At 45.6% G+C, this 22,907-nt stretch overlaps 1 protein-coding gene across 5 annotated transcripts; it reads left to right on the top strand.

Annotated features, from left to right (window-relative positions):
* The first annotated feature begins 2,169 nt into the window (after nt 1-2,169).
* On the top strand, nt 2,170-21,520 carry LOC119652224 (enhancer of mRNA-decapping protein 4 homolog). Of its 5 annotated transcripts, XM_038056176.1 has the most exons (16): nt 2,170-2,314; nt 2,371-2,472; nt 3,154-3,359; nt 3,430-3,812; nt 3,866-4,009; nt 4,073-4,182; nt 11,275-12,080; nt 12,144-12,341; nt 12,610-12,828; nt 19,643-19,798; nt 19,848-20,049; nt 20,105-20,345; nt 20,408-20,573; nt 20,633-20,850; nt 20,910-21,226; nt 21,289-21,520. In XM_038056176.1, exons 1-16 carry the CDS (start codon nt 2,304-2,306, stop codon nt 21,476-21,478), a joined length of 3,669 nt encoding a protein of 1,222 aa, XP_037912104.1. In that variant the 5' UTR covers nt 2,170-2,303; the 3' UTR covers nt 21,479-21,520. The 5 variants fall into 5 exon arrangements, with proteins under 5 accessions (XP_037912104.1, XP_037912100.1, XP_037912101.1 ...); XM_038056172.1 differs by having other exon boundaries at nt 2,170-2,472; XM_038056173.1 differs by having other exon boundaries at nt 2,170-2,472; nt 20,105-20,330.
* Nucleotides 21,521-22,907: the final 1,387 nt, after the last annotated feature.

A 22,907-nucleotide genomic window follows, 5' to 3' on the forward strand; every position in this document is an offset into this window, starting at 1 on the left:
GACTTAAATCAACACAGGCGATGGCAGCAGACGGATGAAGAATAAGGTGCAGAGGCTTTACCGAAACTATGTCCAATGAGACGCCTGTAGCTGAAATTCTGGACACACTAAAGCAGGAAGTTTCTATCGTATACAGTTGGTTATGAAGATATGGTGAAACCATTCAGAGGATTGAAAGATCGATCCTTCGAGTTAGGGGGAGTCAGCCCACAGTCTGCCTTACAGACAGCCGCATGCAAGGGACTCGCCTGTTCTTTGCTGTAAAAATAAGGGCGCAGTGAGTCGACTTGACGATGATGTTGTGCACCAACGTTAACCACGCCCGTACCTCCGATGTCACGAGGCGGGTTCATCCGCTCCACGGCAGACTTTGGGTGATGCATTCGTAATTTGGACATAGTCGTCCGTATCCGTCGCTGGACGTTTTCCAGGTCGGTCTTCGTCCACGGCAATATTCCGAATGCATAAGCCAGTGAAGGGATAGCGAATTCATTCAACGCGCTTATTTTATTCTTCCCCGAGAGATGCGATTCCAGCACCAGCTTTACACGTCGCAAGAATTCGGACAGCAGAAAATCCTTCAGATCACCAACTCGAGCATGGGTTCCTTGCAGAATTCCTAGGTACTTGTAGAAATCTGTCTGGGTCATAGCTTCGATGTGGAGGTCACCAATGCCATGTCCGGCATACGGCTCGTGATGACCTTTGTGGATGGCTTGGATTCGACACTTGTCTAATCCAAAGTACATCTGAATATAACGGCTAAACATGTCTATTATTCGCAAAAGACTTCTAAGATGGTCGTTAGTACATGTAAGTACATCAAGTGTGCCAGTTCGCACTTAGCACGTAAGCCATACTTTATTGCAAAACCATACCCGCTAGCTGCATTCAGTAGCCATGAAAGGGGGAAAGGGGGAACAAATCCCCCTGGAAGATGCCCCTCCCTATACAGATGGGCTCTGAGGTATTAGCACCCTCAGATGTACGCACTGATAAAGTGGTATGCCACCCTTCCATGACTGTCCCCAAAAACTTTATTAGTTTCGGATCAAAGCAATACAAATGTAGGGCATCGATTAGCCAGGTATGCGGAACGTTATCGAAAGTCGTGGCATAATCGATATAGCAACTAAAGAGGTTTCTTTGGCCTCTGGTTGCTTGTCCTACAGCTACCGAGTCGATAATGAGTTGCTCTTTGCAACCCTTTGATCCAACTCGGCAGCCCGTTTGCTCCTCGGACAGAATGTTGTTGGTCTCGAGGTGTGCATTGATCCTTCCACTAATAATGGACGTGGTGAATTTGTAAAGGGTTGGTAAGCAAGTAATCGGTCTTGTCTCTGCGGGGCCCTGCACCGTGTCCTTCTTAGGGATGAGGTAGGTAATCCCCGCAGTGGGGAAGGGTGGAAACTCCTCCGGACGACTCATGACCTCATTTATACTGTGTACGCTGGTGAATTTCTTATAACTGAAATTCTGCACCCAATCCAGACCTGGGCCCCTCCAGTTCTTCGAGCTGTTTATAGCTCGTCGTACTTCCTCACCGGTAACATCCGCAAAATTTATGCTTGGCGTATTGCCATGGCGGGTGCCTTTGGCGATGATCCACTCAGCATGCTGGGCGGGTAACCCCCAAAGTCCACCCCAATACTCTTTCGCTTCCGTCACCGAAAACTGTACTGTTTGGACGCTCTGTTGGGATTCGTTGAGAGATCTGAAAAAGCTCCGCTGGTTCCTCGCGTATGTTGCATTCTGGACACGTCTGGAATGACTTTCGTGGTACCGTCATAACCGACTGCATATGACAGAAAGTTTCTTGTATTTTTTCTAATATAAATTAATACTTTAAAAATTCCTTATCAATTTTTCTCCTTGACTTTCTTGACTTCAACTTGCAAAGCTATACTTTATGTTGCCCAACAGATTTTTTACAAAACGTTTACAATTGGAAATGCTCTCTCCGTCACAAACAGTTTAAACATTAAAGCAAACAATAATTAATAATTTTGTTTCATTTATCTCAGAAAACCGTCTTTCAAATTTTCCCTCCCAGTTTCGAAGTTAGCAGTGCTAGGTAGCCATTTTCGAAATTCAACCGCTTTGACACTTTGCGCATCTCACTTCCTCTTGCACGTGCCTCCGCAACCATCTTCTTCTTGCCCACGACATTCAAATGTCAAATCATCAATCGTGCCCTCTTGCATTCGGGCTTTCCCTGTCCAAGTAAATATACACAGAGTTTCGCTCGAGTGCGATTGCGGTTTGACAGTGGTTCCAAGTGTACTGATCTCTTCCGATATTTGATGCCGGTTGGGTAATGCTTATTGTGTTTATCTCGGCATTCCACCTCTTCAACGACATATTGCACAGATACCGCAGGAGCAGGAGCCCCACGCAGACCGAGCCCGCAACGGAACAGCCAGCCACGATGAGTTCTTCGCTGAGTAAGGACACGCGACCGTCCCAAGCTATGTAAGTGTTCAGGTGCTCTGCCGAGGCAGGGCAGCGTATAAATTGTATTTCCGGGGAAGTTGCGAGTGAGCAGGGATCCCAGACTCGCTTGGTGGGCCAAACAACTGAATCTTGGTTCTGGTGAGGTCGGTGCCGGAGCGGGGAAGAATGGCCCCGCAAGTGGTTTGACAGCTGGTTTTTGAGCGAGGAATTACTTGATTTGTAGCCAAGGATGCAGCGATTGGTAGGAACGGTACCAAACACGGTCCGAGCGTTAATGCCCGGCAGTTGCCGCCCTCGATGCTAACCTAGAAAGGCTCCAGATACCAACAACAGACGTCATCACTCGCCTTGGAAATCTGGTTCTAATGAGATCATTTTGAGGAGTGGAAGTTCCACTCCTGAGAATTAACATTAGACGACGCTGGGGAGTGGGCGGAAGATCCTTTATGCCGAGCAATTTTAGAGCTTTTAATATTTGCTACCTAAATTTGACCCCATAAGAGACTTCTGAGGGGCCTTCCTTTCCAGCGGAGCTGGCCGACCCAAGTCTAATCAGCCAGCATAAAGCTTAGGTCATTCCTCTTTGGTTTGCAACTTCATCCTAAAGGTTCCCCAAAACGAAATTCGCAAAATGTTCCTTGAACTTCCCCCCCCAACCCCAAAGCATTTCACTAACCACCCCCGACCGCTCTCCCACAGAAAATTCTTCGGCGACGAGGACAACCAGTGCTACGAGATCACTGAATCCGACATAGTAGTTTACGGGACCAAGAGTCGCAGCGACCACGGCAGCTCGAAGGTGAAGCTGAAGAACATAGTCGACTACAAATGGGAAGTGAAGAACTACCCGGGGCACCTGATCGCTGTCCACTTGGACGGCAAGTGTGTGGCGTACGTGATAAAAGGTGAGTAGCCCCTACTTGCTGCCAACCAGCATTTGGGCGGGCGATTACAACTGGCCTTAACGCATTTCAGTAAATAATAAAATGTCTGGTGGCGAAGGAATGGTTCGGGTCATAAGCGGCGAGAAGCGAGCGCTCATCAAAGGAATGACTGGGGAAGTGTACGATATTCAGTTCGCGCACAACGAAAAGCAGCGCATTCTGGCATGCGCCGAGGCGAGCATGCTGCACATTTACAAAGTCGACGTTTTGCCTGACAATTTAGTTTGTAATTTGCTGTTGGAGATTGAGGATCCGCTCCTGAACTATATCCCGAAGTATGACAAGGTCTCGTGGTGTCCGTACGTTCCAGATGAAGCCAGCGACACTGACGACGACGCTAGCCAGCTGCTGGTTTGGTCGCGCGGCAACTGTTGCCACTGCTTTAATATCAACACAGTATTGAGTAGTTATGGGGTAAGTTGGACCGTTATCTCGCTCAGAAATATTCACGTCAAATCTTCTGCTAGAATGGAAGACACAGCGCCAGTAGCATCACCGAAGGAGCTTTGAAACTGATGGACAATGCGATCATTGTAACGTGGGTGGCCTTGTCTCCAGATGGGACAACGTTGAGTGTCGGAAGTGACGATGGCTACATTCGTTTTTATCAGGTAAGTTACTGCAAACAGTTCCTCAATCCTATTGGGCTCACGCTATTCCTTTCCCTTTTCAAGGTCTACTTCCACGAGAAAGAGCCGAGGTGTTTGCATCAATGGAATCCTCACAATGGGAAGCCCATCTCGTCCTTTTTCTTCTTGGACAATTTAACAAAAACATCGGCAGAGTGAGTAAATGCAAAGAATCGAACAATTATAACCATCCAGAGTTGACTTACAAACGTTTTTAACATTAGAGTCGTATTTGATTTAGTTTATCTTTGTAAGGAGTAAGCTTAGAGCAAGAAAATATCTTAAAAATCTTCGAATACGACCTTCTCGTAACTTCAGCGAGGCGACGTTCATTGCCTTGAGTAGTTGGCCAGCACTTTGAACCATTTTGGGCGATAGAGTGGACGATGGTAGATAGATATAACAATTGTCCGCTTGGAGGAGCGTGAACACAACTTCTGAATATCTAATGCCATCATACAGGGATGTTGTGATACTTAGCCCTTTTGCTTGATGATTGTTGTGCAATTAGCCGCCTTTATGCTGTATTCGAAGCAGTTCTTGCGCTGATTGAAACGCAACCTTACAAAATGTTGGTTATTCCTGGCCTTCTGCAGATCTACATAGGGGCCCGGTGTTTGTCTCTAGGAGAAAGGCAAGCTTGTTGGCCGAGGCGGTGCTGTAGCTTTATCTGCTCTACCCTCAGCATGATCTGCATACGAAGAGGGCTCGTCAGTCCTCGTCGGCTCGTCGATCCTCATCTCTTCTAATAGCTCCTTGGCAGGTTGACTGTAGCGGAACATTTTAACCTTATCGTTTTGATTCCGAATTGTTTTTTGTAGTCTCCCTTTTCCAGTGACTCAGGCACTTTTCGTTTATACGGAGCAGAAAAGGTTTGCTTTTCGTCTGGGGTTACTCCTTGATAACTACCCAATCGTTCATGTGAATCCTGGGGTTTTGAAGGTGCAGGGATTGGGCGAGCTTATCCATGCGAATGTTCGGGAATCAGATACGAGCCACCCGTCTCCTAGGGATCTCGTAGTGGAGGATGACTTTGAGCTTTACGCCCTTCCAAGCGTCGTTGATCTTACCAATGCACGAACCGAGAAAGTGCCTGGTCCTCGTATGCTATAACGTGGAACTCACGGATCACCTGAGAGGAATCGAAGCAGAAGATGAATCCCGTATGTTTACCTTTGGCGGTGCAGAGGTTTTTAAGCGTCCGAGCCTTTACACACTCTGCTCCGGTTGTGTTTCTGTTTGACCTCGTCATATTCTTCTACAATCGTTTAGTATTCAACGAGGTCCTTTTCATCCTGCTCGTCGACAGTACAGGCCTCCTTATTGTTAGCAATCTTGCTCAGAATATGTATGGCTTTTTGGTACTGAACCTCCGCTTCTTAGTCGATTTCCGGTGACCGGCATTCTTGTCAACCCTTGCTTTTGAGAGGGCATCCGACGTGGACGGTTTCGGGTGAGGAGTACCATGGCTGGTACTAGCTACACCCAGCTCGACAGCAGTGGATTCCAAGGTGCAAACCAATAGTCCGTCTGCCGCCTCGGTCTGGAAAGTCCCTTCTGTTGGTTTCCTTACAGGGTTACTACGGCTGGCATCGACTGTACTGCCTCCGACGGCTACTGTTTCCTGATTGGACGCCAGCAGTTTGTCCTCCAACGATGCGCCTGGCGTCACCATCTTTTTTTTGAAGAAATGTCTTGATCCCACGAATAGTTCCGGAAGAATGTTTACCTTGGCTAGCCGACCACCAGGGTTAGAGTCTTATTAGCAACTGGTGCCCAAAGAATTTAGTGTTCGCAGACTAAAGACCAAGCTCCCCCTTGGCCATGCAGCCCTCTGCGTACACTGTTCTACAGTGGCTTGCGGTTCTGTAAGCACCTCTAGTGCAGGGAGGACGGCCCTCGGGTTGTTGCTTCGGCTCATTCCTCTGCTATATTTACTTGCTTCTAGCACATGGCCATCAGACAAACAGATCTTCTTCCGTTGGCTGTGCGTACTCCCAGCCCGGGCCTACATACTTTTATCCCGTCCGAAGACAGTTTCCAGCGGCCAACGTGAGGAGGTCGTGTGAGGACTTGCCGAATCGTGCGACCTTAAGTTGAATCATAATCAGATCAGGCCGCCTTTTCTATGCGATCAACCACAAGTTCTGGCCAAGGTCCATAGTCATATAATTACTTTTTCTTTCTTAGTCCACCAAGCAACAGACTGGGATTGAGCGTCCATTTTTAGCTTGATTACTGCTGTCAGAAGTATATATTTGGATTGAATTTTTAGTTCTCGTGTCGACGGAACACAAACAATCATAGGGTAAGTAAGTAGATGCAATTATGAAGTATCTCTTCTTGTCATTAACATGGTATTGTAACATTACCGTAACATGGTTGGTTGTTTCTCAGTCTCAAAGATCTCTCATCGGAGAACCGAGCCTCCTTTACTGATCCAATATCATAGATTTTGTTAAAACGAACTCCTAGCTCTTATGCTAGAAGTATATAAGTGCAGTCCTGCAACTTTGCTAACTTTGCCCCTAGTGGATAGAAAGAGATTTCGGATTAATTTAACTTACCTTTATGTTTGTAGACATAAGTAAAGCCTAATGTGAAAACCGCTACTAACTGATGAGTCTGTTGCGTCGAGTCTACTGGGTCTCACCGGCGTTACCAGGCTGTCATCACCTTCCGTCGAATGTTCCGTCTCTTTGCGCCCGATTGGCCGCGTGTGGCAATATCCACACTTGGTGTTTCAACAGGGCCCATGTTTTCATTCCCTTTGCTTTTTAGTACCTTCCATTGTAGTCGACTGGGAGTCTTTTCAGGTCAGATCCGTTCCACCATACTGGTATTACGTTCACATCTCCAGCTTCCCTTTCTTCCGCTTTTCTGAGTGTTGGGCGACTATAAAAGACAATGAACGGCGTCTTGCGGTAATGGAGACGAAGCTGTTGCGTTGGACGAGTGGCGTGACACGGTTTGATCACATCCGAAATGAGGATATCCGCGGTCAGTATGGGGTTGCATCGATCGTGGAAAAATTGCGAGAGAGGCGTCTTCAATGGTATGGTCATGCAATTCGTGCTAATGAGAATTCACTTGCTAAGATTGGTCTGAACACCGAAGTCGATGGTAAACGACAAAATGGCATGCCGTAACAACGGTGCCTTGATACAACTGAATGGGGATTTAAAAGCCTCGAGATTGCATCCAGATCAGGCATTTGATAGAGCCAAATGGCGAAACCGATCACTATGAACCGACCCCGCTTGGGAATGGAACAAAGGCTGAAGAAAAAGAAGAAGAACTTCTGAATATCTATTCGCAGCTCCATGACAACTGGATAATTGAAATGCAACCCTGCAATTTTTAGGCTATTCTCGTCCTTCTGCAGATCTACATAGGTGCCAACAGGTTGTGATTTATCTATACTCTCCAATACTTCTCTGCAGGCGAAGGTCCATTTAGTTAGGGAAAGCTTTATTTTCTCCAATGACGTTACAACCTTCCGAATCATAGTTTTTACAGACTCTAAAGTCCTCGATCAATATCGCGAATCATCTCTCCTCATCGAAGTCGTTATTCTTGGCTACTTGGTGAAGTGTTCCTATCCCCTGCCAGGATGCACAGTCCATTCCATAAGTGACCGTTTTAAGATAATACTCCGTTCTGGCATTCCCACAGTCGCTTCGCTTCTCCACAGAATCCGTAACTTGATTTGATTCTCGGGTTTCAGGGGAATTCAACTGAGCAATATAGTAGTGATCTTATGATTCAGGCTACTTTCATTAGGAGTTGAGTTCATGGCATTGAACTCATCAATAACTTTAGTCATTAAAGTATGTTCCCCCCGCTTGTATCCTTTTGGAGTTCTCGAGGAATCTTCTTTAGGTGCCACGAATTACGTCCTGATATTTTGATATGAATTCATCCGCGTAAACACAGTTTTTCTCTGCCACCGCTTTTCCTCCAAATTAATATAGTATCATCTTCTTGATTGTTCGGCAGGTCCCGAAAGTTCCTCAAATTCTGCTCGAATTTTGTTCCTGCGAAATGGTAACCTTAGAAACGAGTACTTCGTCTGAACCGGAAATCGGCTAGCTCAGACGTGTGTTCTGTGTAATGAATCCATGAGCAAAGTCTATTTCTTCTAAAAACAACTTCGTGGATGTTGGGTCCTTGCAGAATCGGTTCATGGGATGTATGCCCCGCGGCCAGGTTGTCTAAATTCTTACCAGGAAACAATGATGTGAATTCTGCGAGAAACGCAGGAGACAACTCTGAGCTCCTCGTCTAACAACGAGCAACTTTTTCTCAACCTGGGATCTATCCCAACTGCAGAATGAGCCCCATTAAAATCTATTAAGAATTCAAAGGGGAGGATAAGTCCCAGGGCGAAACGTAGATTGGTACCCACGATGGAGCGTAAAATCTGTGAAAACTCTGTTGAACCAGCACCAACAGCCCTACTACAAAACCCTATCTCCACCTCCACGTGGTGATCGCTATGAGTTCTTTCTTAATGAAAAACTGCAGACAGAGAAAGATGAGGGCGAGTCTCCTGCGCCTAAAAACGGGACAAATTGTGCCAATTGGTCCTCCAGATTTAGGGTTGGGTAGAGCTGACAAACCTACAAGGAAAACCGACATACAGACAGGATGGATTTTACTACGGTGAACCCAGCAATGACACCGGAAAAACAATTTGCGCATTTTCTCATGGAACGTGTGCTCCCCGTAGAGACCGAATGCTGCTCAGTAGCTAGCAGATACCCTGTCCCAATATGAGGCTGATGTAACAGCATTGCAAGAGATGCGTTGGAATACTGAAGTCATTCACAACACAGCTCTCCATAACACATATAAGGGGCAAGTGGATGCCACAATTACCGCAGCTAGCAGATGTCCTGGAGATGAAGTATCAACAAATGATCTTCACAATCACCTGAAGAGCGTTATCATTGATATGGCCAAAAATATCCTTGGCCCCAGCTGCAAAAGAATGTCGGAATTTCTGATTCGACGATGAATGTAAGCTAGCAACGGAAGGGAAGAATGCTGCATACCGGCCAATGCTGCACTCTGAAAGAAGGCGGGCACGCAGCCTATCATGAACTGCGTCGAGTGGAGGAGCAAGCGCGGAAACTTTACCAACAAGTCAGCAGGATGAAGCCTTATACACCTCGATGCTCATCCTACTGAAGCGAAGAGGGAAGCCTGATTTATGAAAGAATGAGCATATTGGAGCGATGGGTTGAGTACTTTGATGAACTACTGAACAACCAGAACATTGGCGAGTTGGAGGTCCCGCTCATTGAAGCCTACGGAAAAATACTGCCACCACGAAGCGTCGAGGAAACAGTTCGTGCAATTCATCAAGTCGCCAGAAGGCGTTGGAATTACAGCTGAATTGGTTAAATATGGAGCGACCAATTACACCAAGCGGTTCATCAACTGATGCTCAAGATGTGGGACAGCGAATCAATGCCTGATGACTGGTACAGAGGCATTATCTGTCCCACACATAAATAGGGCGATATCACGCAGTGCAGCAACGTACGAGACCAGATAAAATCAGCACGATCACTGTCGAGACCATTCAACATCAACAACGGATTAAGAGAAGGGGACGCGTTATGCGTCCTCGTTAACCTGACCTTGCAGAAAATGATTCGCGATGCAAATGTCAATGCCAGAAGCACAATCCTATTCAAGTATATCCAACTACGCCTACGCTGACGATATTGACATCATGGGAAGAACAACCCAAGATGTATAGTCTACCTTCATCCAGGTCGAACAGGTGGCGCGAGATCTCGGGCTGCACATTAATGAAGGTAGTGCGGCGCAGCAGAGTTAGCAGCATTCGAAATTTGTTTCGAATGATGTTCATTCGACTGACGAATGCTACCACAGGTGTTCTCCGTGACGAAGTAGGCCTTTGCCTGTGGCGCAGCAGGGTTATCAACATTCGAAATTGCAGCAAATTTGGCGTGTCGAGCGGGTGGTTGTAGTTCCCATAATATTGTCAGCTACAGGTATTGTACCTAAATCCCTCACGGCTTCCCTTGATGTTCTGGAACTGGTCTGGTTTAAACCATGCAGAAGTACATCATTCTGCATACGTGCTCAATGTTGCGGGGAGTACTTTACGGATTCTCCCATTGACCTACCACCAGCGCCCCTTTAGTTTTTAAGTAGGTAAGATCGTCCGAGTTTAAATGCTTGGCATGCTAGTATTAGGTAAAATCCGGTATCTGCCGAGATTGTGATAACTCGGAAATAATAATCGTTACCGCAACAATTGAATTGGATGAGGGCTTTGAAGTGTATTAGAGCACTTCGTTCAAAACCGTAACGGTACACTACAGTTTAGAGAACTTCGCATGTTAAGATGTGATTCGGTCGGAATATATCCCCCATGCCTCTCCTTGACCTCCACGAAATGCCCAGAGATCCTACGCCGGCAGCTTGATTTTAATTCTAACCCAGACCTTCGGCGCCAGTTCGCTGTTACCGAAATTGCTACCTGACGATATCACCTCTAAATGACTCTTGGCCACATCGCTGAAAAACTTCGCAGCGCATCCTCCACCAACCGTAGTAGTCTGAGACCTTCCAAACTATTCCTGTTGCTTTCATTCTCGCCAGCGTGAAATCAGTTAGTCAAAGCAGTAGGTTTCACCTTTTGCTAGTTTTTTAAGTGTTATTATATCCATTAATAATCGGTATTTAGCGTGGTCGTTCTTGTCGCGATCACCAATAGTACTGGCTTCCTCATTTTTCACAATCTTATTTAGAATATTGAGGGCCTTTGATACCAGTTCATAAGGCCTTATCACTTATATGGATTTTCTCTTTGTTAGCTTCTGCCAAGTGGAATTCTCATCATCATCATCAGTACGTTCTCGTTCCCTGAGACCTCTCAAGGTTTCGGGGCGAGCGTACTGAGGCTTATACCCGCTACCTCCAGACTAGAAACAGTTAATCCGTGCACCGCCTTGCTCTAGAAATCCAATGCATTGTCCTTGACGGCTCCTGGCTGGATGGGCAACAACCTGTTCTCCGATGATGCGCCAGGCGTCAGGACTTCCCCTTCTATCGTCGTCCATGGTATCGCGAATAACCCCGGAAAAAGTCCACCTATCCAATTTTCGTGGAAGAATTCCCATACCAAATCCTTCTTTTTATTTGCTATCATTAGCTCCTATTAATTTTAGGAAGAATTATACCAATTCCCATTTTTTGGTCCACAGCGCTTATTGGAAATACGCCTTAACCGGAGCTAATCGTAACACTGAATTCAAAATATGGGATTGCGGCACATGGGATTGTCTACAAATTCTATCCCTCCGCTCCAATGAGACGGACAACCTATCATTTATTGCTGACATCGATCGCACTGCTTCCTATTTAATTGTATCCAGTGTTGAAACCAGCGTTGCATACGTCATCCAATTGATCAATGATGTAATCAGTACAGAAAAAACGGACGAAGACGACTTTGAGAAAAACGCAAACGGCAAATCTCCAACAGAAATTGTCAACAGGGACGACGCAAACAAAAAAGTCAGCGTTTTCATGAAGTCAATCTCAGAATTCCCCCTATCCTCGCCTATGTTAAGTTTCTCTATTGTTGACGCTAGTGTAAGAAAATACAAATGCCAAGAGACTGAAAGTCTGCTAGCTGAAGATCTAGACGATTACGATGAAGAAAACGCAACGTATTGTGTCGTGGTTCATATGTTTGTTGTTCAACCGAAAAGTGTTCAAGATTGTCATATAATCTATCAGCCAACTGTTTCTGAAACAGCTGAAGTAGGGAGCAGTCTTTCGAGCGGCGGGAATTATGTCGATGTGTTGCTTGATTCGTCGGGTCAGTGGAATCCCGAGGAACCAATTGCTCCGGAGAAAACCCTGGAGAAAACTGAATTTGAGTCTTTCTCAGCGAAGTCATACATCAAAGCTTCCAAGTCGCCCAAGCCCCCTTTGACGGTGCCGCAGAAGAGTTCGCATCCGGTGAACTTGATGACCCCGGATTCATTCAACACAATGAGTAGTGGTAAGGAGTTGCTATAGCGTTCTGCCAATTTATGTAGAGATAATCCAATGTTTGTTTGTTCAGAAACAAAACAGACAGAAGCAGTCAGTTCTGAGGTAATGTCTACAATTCTGATGCTGGCGAGTGTGACAAATTCATCGAATGCTAATCAGAAATCGATTGAGAACATGAATATATTGAATTTAGTAAATAATAAAGTTATTGAGGATCGCGAGCAGCAGAAGCATCAACGAACAAACAATTCACAAAACGAATTTTCGGGTAAGTGAAATTTGTTTTATTCTTGCTTAAAGTTTGTGAGGTTTTTCGGAGCAAAATCAGTCAAATGATGGATTTGTGTTTGGTGCAAATTAGGTAAAAAACTCGAGAAAAATCCTTTCCATTGCTTAACCCGTTCGGATTTCTGGCTTTTGTAATAAGTGTAGACAAGGGATTTCCCTCTGACCCTGATACAGTGAATTGGACTACAACATAACACTCTTCAAAACCTTTGCGATAACTCCCAATTTCTCCTCGATTTGAATTTCAGATAGTAACGATAACTCGGGTCAACACGTTTGTGATCGGCTACCAAGTGGTGGGTCAAGTCCGAGTCGGGAGGTGCAGCAAATATTGTCGATAAATGATTACATGATACCACAACAGAACAAATCATTTTACTCGGAGAAATCAACAACAAACGATAATGTGCAACGAACGGACGTCGAAAATGGTTCTGCATTCGGGGAGCGAAAATTTGAGAAGAATGGTAAGAAGACCATTAAAATTTTAGTTTCAGTTTGGTTGCTGGATAAAGGAAAAATTCCTGTTTTCCGGGTAAAATAGCACTTGTGGCTCTTATTAAATAATTAGCCGTTTGAATGGGATGAGTAGGAGCGAATATCGTAGTTTAAACGGAGAAGTTTTGTCTATTTACAAAGGCTTCCGTAGTTCTTCCAATGAAAGTGGGATGAAAACAGCCGGGTCGTTAATTCCTACCTTCTGTTTCCGTCACTTTTCGCCAGGTTCTTTCTGCAAAGGAGAACTCTACCAATAACTAACGAATCTTATTAGGCTTATTAGGCGCCACAATTCCTCGAAGGTGGACCGATTTTTTTCCTGCCATTTTTTGCTGTCGTAAACAGGTTTTGTTTGATCCTGAAAAATGTAATCCTGTGCTAATCCTTCCTTGCAATCCTACCAAAGGTAGGTACGAAAACGATGTCGGATTAATGCGAACAGCATCGGCTGTCCTGGGTATTGATGTCAAACATAATATTAACTGCGAGAGTCCGGCTCAGAATGAGGAACTTTTCACTTGTAAAGTCCCGCGCATCAACAGGAACTTTGATGAACAGCAGAAAGAGGCTCATCATGGTTTTAGGGACCGTTATGACAAAGGTGAAAGGCCTTGCACCGGCTCCAAACTGACGACACACTGTTGAAGTGAAGAGCCTACCATGAAAGTAGTTTGGTTTCAACTGATCGCTCGCATACACCTAGATCGTGATGAGCAGTAGATTTACAACATGTGCGATAAGGGGGGTGTAACAAAAGGGTTGCTGACATCGGCTTCGAGCGAGATGATCCCCTTACACGAGGTTAGACAATTAAGTAATGAAACTGATTCCATAAAAACCGTATATTCAAAAATTATTCTACAATTCTGCCATCCCCTTCAAAGTAGTTTCCTTGGGCAGGTATACAGCGATTCCAGTGCGTTTTCTACTCTTCGTAACATTTTTGGAACGCTTCGACTCGGATGTCCGCGAGTACCCTCGTCACGGCCGCTTGGATGGCCGTAATTGACTCAAAATGGGTTCCTTTGACCACCGATTTTGTTCTACGGAACAAAAAAAGTCATCGGGCGAATAAGGCGGCTGTTGCAACACGACGATCCCTCTAGAGGGTAAACATTGGGACGCGCTGAGGGCGGTGTGGCACGTCGCGTTATCGTGGTGAAGGATCCAGTTATGAGTAATGTCTGGGCGCATCCTGTTGACTCGTTCTCGCAATGTTTCGAGTACTTGGCGATAGTAGACTTGATTTACGGTTTGCCCTGGTGGAACAAATTCTTTGTGGACAATTCCACGGCTATCAAAAAAGGTAATAATCATCGTTTTCACGTTCGATTTGCTTAAGCGAGCTTCTTTTCGGGCGGGGGCGCACAGAAACAACTCTTGAGCATTGTTATTTGGTTTCTGGGTCGTATTGGGAAAACCGGCTCTCATCGCCTGTAATAACTCGATTAAGCAACGTGGGATCGTTTTCCACTTGTTCCAAATAGTCTTCTGCGACGGTCATCCGATGCTGCTTTTGCTCCTCAGAAAGGTTCTTTGGAACCATGTTCGCGCAAAACTTTTTCATCCCGAAATCGCCTGTTAAAATTTGTCTGACTGTTTCAGGGTTCATACCCAGTTCCGAGGCCAACATTCGAACTGCTAATCGCCGATCTTCACATATAAGGGCGCGCATTCTCGTCAATCCACATCTCGACTAGTCTCCCACTTGGCGCCTCGTCTTCCACGCTTTCACGCCCCTTCTTAAACTCGTTATGCCATCGAAACACATGGGCACGACTAAGAGCACTATCACCATGCACTTTTACAATTTTATCGTACGTTTCCAAAGCTGTTTCGCCCAATCTGGCGGAAAATTTTATCGCGACTTCCATTTTCGTGACGAGCACCATCAACACGACACAGCGAACTAAACAAGCTGGAGCGATGGTGAATATATCATTGGTAGAGGGGAATGATGCCGGGGAAGGGGAAGGGAATTTGAAAGTTGCAGGCGTACCACAAGCGCGGCAATAAAATCAGTCTCATTACTTAATTATCTAACCTTGTAGTTGCTTGCGTTCGCCTGCGTATTGCGTTTCCATCTACTTGTAGGAGTGGTAGTCTCGACCTCCCTAACTCAACATGTTCTACTTTCGTGTTCTGACTGCCATTCTGAACTAGGAAAACTATCTTTCGGACCGATTCAACAAAAGCTGTATCTATAATGCCCTGTGCAGGAAGGGCATTCTGTAGAGATTAATAGCTATTATTAGCACGACATGCCGGGGTTACATAGGCATTATTCGTTCTTGTTATCAGTGAGTTTTCCAACGGACCATGACATCTTTTCCGAATAGGAGCACAGTCACTATTCTTGCGAAAGTCGAAGAGGAAAGACTTGAGAGGCATGAAAATGGGCTGATGGCGCTCCTAGATCAAATTTCGTACTACAATGCCCCCTGGAGAATAACAGAAGATGCGTAAAAAACAGAAGCAATGGCGTCCCCGGCTGAGAACACCACAAGCGCCAAACGGCTCCCAGATAGCCCCTTGCAGAACGAACTTGGAAGAGACATCTAAAGGAGACATTCAGGTACTATTCAAGGCTTAAAAGGAGCGGAGAGGGACAAGAGGCAACAACAAACCGCGTTGTCAGAAAAATAGCTGCCTAAAATTAAGGCGGACACGAAGAGTGACACACCAGAAGAAAAGGTGGGAGTTGAAGGAAGAGTAGACCACCAGCTCTGTTTATTAAGCCGATGGAAGACAAGAATTTTGCGGGAGACCTCACTGAAATCTGTTATAAGATCAATTCTGAAGATAGTGGAGTGAAAGTGTCTTCCATTCGGAAAACAATGGGTGGTGGAGACCCAGTCGAATTAGGCGCGAGGACAGCAGATAAAGGTATATTCTGCAAAACCGTCAAGGGGCTACTCAGAGAGAAAGCTTTCATTTCTAGACTAGAACTCACGTGCTCTCTGAACGTCCGAGAATTTGACTGACTCATAGAAAAAAACGAAGTGGAAGAGGTCATCAAGCGCGAATGCCTGGAGGTAACCAATGGCCGGATTGGTACCCCCTCTGCGAACTACCGAAGTCAAAAAATCACTGTGGTGGAAGTTGATTAGCAATATCCGAGGAAATTTCTTAACAGCGAGAACATCAGAATTGGTTGGGTAATATGTAAGATACGAATCCGGACCGCCCCAACCAAATGTTACAAAATGTTTAGATTATGGCCACACGTTTGCAACCCGCCGGAGGCCTGACAGAAGGGAAACATGCCACATATGCGGCCAGGTAGATCATAAAGCGAATTCCTGCAACGAAGAGGAGTTGCATTCTATGCGTAGTGGTGCTTCTGAGAAGAGCGTTGCACACACTGGGGACTTGGAGCGATTTCCAATCTTCAGAGCAGAACTAGAAAGACCTAGGGTCGATTAACATGATCCGCATCCTCCAGATCAATGTGCACCGGAGTGCAATCGTTCACGAGTTGGTAGCGCAGTTCGCTGTGGAGATCAAAGCTGATCTAGCGCTCATCAGTGAACAGTACCGAAAAAAGGACCCACCTTCGTAGCCCCCCATATACCAAGTACGGCTGCCATCTGGGTTCGGGATGGGACCTACTTTAAGATTCTTATCTAAGACCGAGGGTACGGCTTTGTCTGGATTGGGTGTTTAAGTGTAACGTTTTTCAGTGTCTATCTAACACCGAATGAGACGATACAGGACTTTCGACACAGGATTGATGATCTGGAGGAGCACGGAGGGTGGAACCTCCTGGAGGGTGATTTCAATTCAAAGGCACTTGAAACGGGCATGCCTCACCCTGCCGCAGATGTTTTAAATAACGGATCCACTCCGTCCATGCTGCGAGAGAAGCATTCCCGATGTAACCTCTGTGTCTGAATCGCTGGTGGATGGGTGACGAGTTTCGGTAGACTTCTCAGCAACCGGCCATCAAAAATCGCCTTCAGAGTGGTTGATACAACCTCTTGGTGTGCCCCAGCCCGGCGTTCTCTCTGAACGTGGAACATCGCAAAGGGGAACAACGGGAGAGTAGCTACGTGGAAGGAAGGAAGGAATCATTTATCACAATGACACAGTACAGATTATCCAACAGGAAATTCCATAGCGAAATAAACAGGAGCAAAGCTGACAGGACCTGGTAGGCGAGGTGAATGGAGAGCGCCCAAGACTGCCACTTTTCTCTATAAAACAGTTGGAAGAGGCAGTCCTCTCTATGAAAAACAAAAGGGCTGGTGCTCCAACATCGGTGAGGTCCACTGCTCAGCGCATTCAACGCTTGTCTGATAGAGCACATTGTTCCTTCCTTTTGGCGCTGACATTCTTTTCATGTGTCTTATCAGACCAAAAAGTTGATCCAAAGGTTCCAGGAGTGGTGGTATTACGGCTGCACACGCTGACCCCATCTTGCCCCTGCTGAGCTATTGGTAAAGGAACAGGAATCGTTCTCGAGTTGTAAAACGCAACTTTACGCATTGAGTCTATCAGGAACTCTGGTCGCGATATGGGCGTAACCAAAACCACCATGAAATTTCCACAAGGGGGCCAACCGGATATAACTAGCCCGAAGGCGGATCCTTCATGAAGGTTAGGGATCACTTGGCTTCAGATGATTCCCTTGCCAACTCGTTTTTCATCGCCTAAATCGAGTACTTGGCACCAGTTGATATGGTCTGCCGCCGCGAAATTCCTCTCGACTGCTTTATTAGGCGACAGTGTTGTTTCCTTAGCCCTTGAGGCGGCTTCGCTTCTTTTCCTATCTGCGTCCTAGTGAAAGTCTCCAAGGCGTTTCATCTCCATCGTCCCATCGACAATAACTACTGCAATAACGAAAGTTACATCCGCCATTGTTTCGAGCTTTTCTTCTATATACTCCACCGGACCGTTACCGTAAGTCGCTTCACCGCCAAAGCAACTTTTTGTATAGGTTCGCTTATTCTACATTTTCAGACGACAGTCTCGACTTTAAGAAAAGTAAAACTTGCTCATTTCGCTCGCATTTTCGTGTGTGAAGCTTCCTTCGCACGACCTTTACGCCGTTTTGAATTCGGCGCTCTTCGAAGGGTACTTTACCTTTCGCTGTGACAAAGACCGCACGGTTTTAGGTAGCGATACGAGCGGAAATGTTTTGATTACTGTGATGTCTTCCTTCTGTGCAGGTCCCATTTTGTCCTTGCTTTCCTAAGCATTTTTCCGCAAAATATCTTTGCTGCAGCCTTCCCCTTTACTGTTTGTTTACTGTTTAAATGTTTCCCGTCCTCCACTACTCCTTATCAACTCCTTCCACCTCTCATCTCCCTTATGTACTTTTGTGCATACCTGTGCCTTTCTTCTCTCTGCGCCAAGCGATGGAAAAACTATTGGAATATGGACATCAGTTGGACCATCTTTTCTTCGACTTTAAAGTCGCCTATGACAGCATAGCCAGGGTAAATCTCTACACGGCCATGAGAGAACTCGGTATCCCGACGAAATTGATAAGACTGACTAGGCTGACCCTGACCAATGTGCGAGGCCAGATAAAAGCAGCAGGATCACTCTCAAGACCATTCGACATGAACAACGGTCTACGACAAGGGGATGCCCTATCATTCGTCCTCTTTAACGTGGTCCTAGAGAAAGTGATCCGTGATGCTAAGGTAAATGCAAGAGGTGTGATCCTCTTTAAGTCCACTCAACTACTGGCCTATGCTGACGATATCGACATCATGGGAAGAACGACCCGAGACGTACAAACTGCTTTCATCCAGATCGAGCAGACGGCAATCAACGCGAGATCTTGGGCATGGCTTGGTATATGGTGGCAACATCAGCACCGAAAACCAACCAACTAACAACATCAAACTGCACTGGTGAAACGGGAAGAATAAAGATAGGAGACTATACAACTATAACTTTGAGACCGTTGATAATTTCTAGGGTCGAAAATCACAGCTGATAACAGCTACGCCGATGAAATAAGCCCACGATTGTTGGCAACCAACAGAGACTATTTCAGCTTACAAAAACTGTTCCGCTCGAAACAGCTCACCATAGGGTTAAAGCTCTTCCTGTACAAGACAATGATCTTGCTAGTCCTCAGGTATACCTCGGAGACTTGGGTTTTTAGCAAGAAATATTGCGAATTCTTGACCGCGTTCGGGAGAAGAATCCTCCGAAGAATTTTCGGCCCCCTACGTGAAGATGGGCGATTCCGTCGCCTACATAACAACGAACTCTATGAACGATACCATGACCGTCTAGTTGTGGATAAAATCTGGCTCAATAGCCTACGGTGGGCGGGCCACTTAATCCGTATGGATGAGGATATCCAGCCCGGAAAGTCTATAAGGGCAATATCTATGGTAGAAAAAGAAGACGAGGCAGACCCTGCCTGAGATGGAGTGATGACGTAGGTCAGGACAGCAGACAGCTTTTAGGGATATCGAATTGGTGGACCTCGGCGCAAAATCGGGATGTCTGAAGTTCCTTATTAAGGCAGGGCTAGATCAAATACCGGTAGTTTCGCCGTTGATGATAATGAGTAGAATATGCTACGCTTCTCACCACACACCTAGTTGAAACAGTCTTTAAACAATAAGTATTATGTCAGCATAATCAGCATATTCCATAGGATAACCATTTCGGTTACGCGTCTGATGAGTTACCTCTGCACTCGACGAAACCGCAAGTGGTCTATATTTTCCATAGGATAGTTTTCGCAATATTATAACCCTTCTTCGCACCTTTTAATTTTTGGTTTCTAATAAATACTGGAATATCACTTTTCAGCTGCTAAATCCGCAGGAAATCATAAAGAATGGTCCGAATTTTCCAACCTGCCGAACATTCCAATAAAGCATGCAGTTCAGTCGAACCAATCAAAAGCGGATCTCTCCGACTCGTCTGAGTTGAAGGATGTCAACTCGAAATTGGACCGGCTAATAAGTAAGTCTTCCAGACAGAGGCAAAGCCTTGTTAACAGTAAAGTTTGTAGATCAAATGCAAAATCAGTCGCTGCATATATCCGAGCTCAAAGCCGAGCTAGCGCAGGTGAAAAAACAAAATGCTGAATTAATGGACAACGTCAAACGGACACAGTACAATGCAGAGTTTAAGACGTCTAAACTGGTGGAGGATTGCTTCGGCCGCCTCGAGAAGGAACATAAACAACGATGGGAAAGCCTGATATCGACTAGGTATCTCCTATTCAGCAGTGTTCAGTGGAGACGACAACTAAAATTTCCTTTTCAGAAACGCCCAAAATCGCGAACTAAAAGAAAGCGTCATGCACCTCCTGAACCAATTTTTATTCAACCAATTCCCGGAGAAGCAATCCAACATGCTGACCTCAGAAGTGCAGAAACAAATAACGTCAGTGATAATGGCGAAATTGGATGTAATCGAGCAACACTTTCAGAATGAGATTTCACAAAAACTCACAACAACAGATAAAATTCTCAAAGAGAACATAGCCCAAGTATGTAGAAGTAAGGTATGCCCTCGTAAAGTCTTTGTGAAAAGGGACCCCGGTTTGCATTTCCTTTCATTTTGTAGAATATAATCGACGCTTTCGGCAATTCGGTGGTGGCGGGAGTCCAAAATGGTCTCCAAAACGCCTACGTCCACTCCATGTCGAACACATTAATTCCTGCCTATGAAAAGTCCTCCCGCGAAATGTTTAAACAGTTGCATGAGACGTTTTCGTTAGGAATAAAAGAAGGTAAGTTCGGAATTTTGATTTCTGTAAATTTGGGATTAATTTCTAAGTCGCTATTGCAGTTATGGAGCAATTTGATAGTTACCTCTGTCAAATTCAGCCCATGAAAGCAAAATTCGACGATATGTGGGGAAAAATTGAGAATTTCCACAAATATTTGGACACCGTTCTCGTGGAGCAACGAGCGAACGGGAACAACAACTGCATCGAAATAAAGAAGGAGTTGAAGTCGTTAGAATCGAATATTGTCAGAGTTGTGACAGACATAATTCAAAAAGAGGTAAAGTAGAGCCTTTGATGAAACACTGAAGCTAGCCCCACTTAAAACATTCCATTCAGGTCCGTAAAAACTTCGAAACGCAAGCTGCCTCACTGGAAGATTCAGTCCTCTCAGCAGTCCGATCGCAAGCCCACACACCCGCCCCATCCATGTACGACGTGCAGGATCAAATCAAATTTCTGCTGTTCCAAGGACAGATCAATAAAGCGTTCCATCAGGCGCTCATCGCGAATGATTTGACGCTTGTCGAGTATACCCTGGAGAAGGCTGACCACAAGGCCGTGTTTCATCCCTGCGTCCTGGAACAGACGGTCCTGCTGTCGTTAATTCAACAAATCTCGGCTGATATGGATAATCACACCGCCATCAAACAACAGTAAGGGATGGTCGTGCGCTTTCTTTAAACGGAACTTAAGAATATGTTTTTGCTCTTTGCAGGTATTTATCTGACGCAATTTGTAATTTGACGCACAACGATCCGATAACGAAGGAGCATGCGCCTAGGGTGCTGAGGGAACTGTACAAAAATTGTCAGAACTTCCTGGCGAACTATCCGAAAAGTACTTTGTCCACCGGCGTTAAAATGGCTATGATGGCTATAACAGGAATGGTCCCCAAAGTTCTGTAATATTGTAATACTTATATAACGTTAATATATCATAGATTATTCTTTCTAATAAAATCTGAGTCTGTTTTATTCTCCCATCTTTTATATTTTTTTGCGGAGAATCGTTTGAAGCTCTCCCATGCGCGATTGATATCCGAAATTTTTCAGTGCCGTAAGGGGAGAGGAGTCCATTATAACACGAGGAAGGGTGTTTCAAAAGGATGAACTTCGAGGTTTGGTTTTTAGAGAAGATCCATTTCGTGGGACTTACGGGCATCTCTCGTTTTCAGGATTTTAGTTCGTCTGACTTGAACGATAATTTAGAGATCCATTCAGATTGGACCTGGTCGGTTTAAGCAGGCCCAGTAGATGTAAGCATGACTAATTTTCTTCCCCAACCAAAGGGGTTTTAACGAGGATCAAGATGCATGGCTCTCTTAGTTCGGCTGCCGCAAGTAAAAAAAGCGGTGCGCCCTTTTTTCTGGCTGCTTCCGAGGAGAATGGCTTTACCCGAACCAGAGAGTACCTTTTTAGCGTGGTGGGGCTCGCTCGAGGGCCTCATAGGGGCCTACGTAAGGTGGCTGCAGTGGTCTCCAGAAGTCATCCGTCCCAATAAGCACATGTGTGTGGAATAGTCGAGTTCCCTACCGTGATTACCGTGTAATGGCAGCTTCCGCACTGCGTCCTTGAGCGGGCGTAACAATCCGGGGGTGTTGAAGCTCGACTTCAGCACAAGTTTCTGCAGAAATGTCTTTGAGGCCACTGCGTAAACCTATCGCTGACTGTGAGGCAATACTTGCAAGCCTCGCTTTGGATTGAGAACACGCCTGTCTCTTTATTTGTTTCATAGTTTTGCACTTCTGCGATGCGATGCTCTGTCTGGCCCAAGAATTAATGTCTTTGTTCATGGACAGCCAGAAATATTTTACGATGACTAACCGATTCATTGTCCAGATGCTTGGGTGCACCAGATCATGAACGGCGTGAAATACGAAATATATGGTCTTGGTCCCTTGTTTGGTATACTGCGAGAGTATGTACTAGATGTTGAGCTGAGGATAGGAAACTTCCTCAATGTGTATTTGAAGTTGGTCCTGAGGTTCTGAAGAACTACGTCATCTTTCTTGCCCTCCGCGATTGCTGGAAAATTGACGGTGGCTGGGATATTGACCTCTACACCACGGGACAAAGCGTCCATAACTACATTATCCTTTCTAGACAATTTAACACTCAGTACACTTCGGACATTCAAAGTGTACTGGCTGATAAAGCTCAGTTGACGACGGTGGTGAGAGACGCTTTGTCGCGCTTCTGGTTCAAGGCAAAAGTGAGCGGTTTATACTATAGCCCATGAACACTGTGAACGGCCTACCTTCAAGGGAACACCGGAAGGTACGCGACTAATGACTCACGTGGCAATTACTTGGAAAATAAGCTCAATGGCTTTCAA

The sequence above is a fragment of the Hermetia illucens genome, chromosome 3 (genome assembly GCF_905115235.1).
Source record: "Hermetia illucens chromosome 3, iHerIll2.2.curated.20191125, whole genome shotgun sequence".
NCBI classification, from domain to species: domain Eukaryota; kingdom Metazoa; phylum Arthropoda; class Insecta; order Diptera; family Stratiomyidae; genus Hermetia; species Hermetia illucens.

Excerpts from the sequence above, each read along its gene's own strand:
- LOC119652224 (XM_038056172.1), top strand. The coding sequence starts at position 2,318 with ATGCTTATTGTGTTTATCTCGGCATTCCACCTCTTCAACGACATATTG. Across the intron at positions 3,360-3,429 it reads TGTGGCGTACGTGATAAAAG|TAAATAATAAAATGTCTGGT; the intron begins GTGAGTAGCCCC and ends AACGCATTTCAG. Across the intron at positions 20,574-20,632 it reads TTCGTTAGGAATAAAAGAAG|TTATGGAGCAATTTGATAGT; the intron begins GTAAGTTCGGAA and ends TCGCTATTGCAG.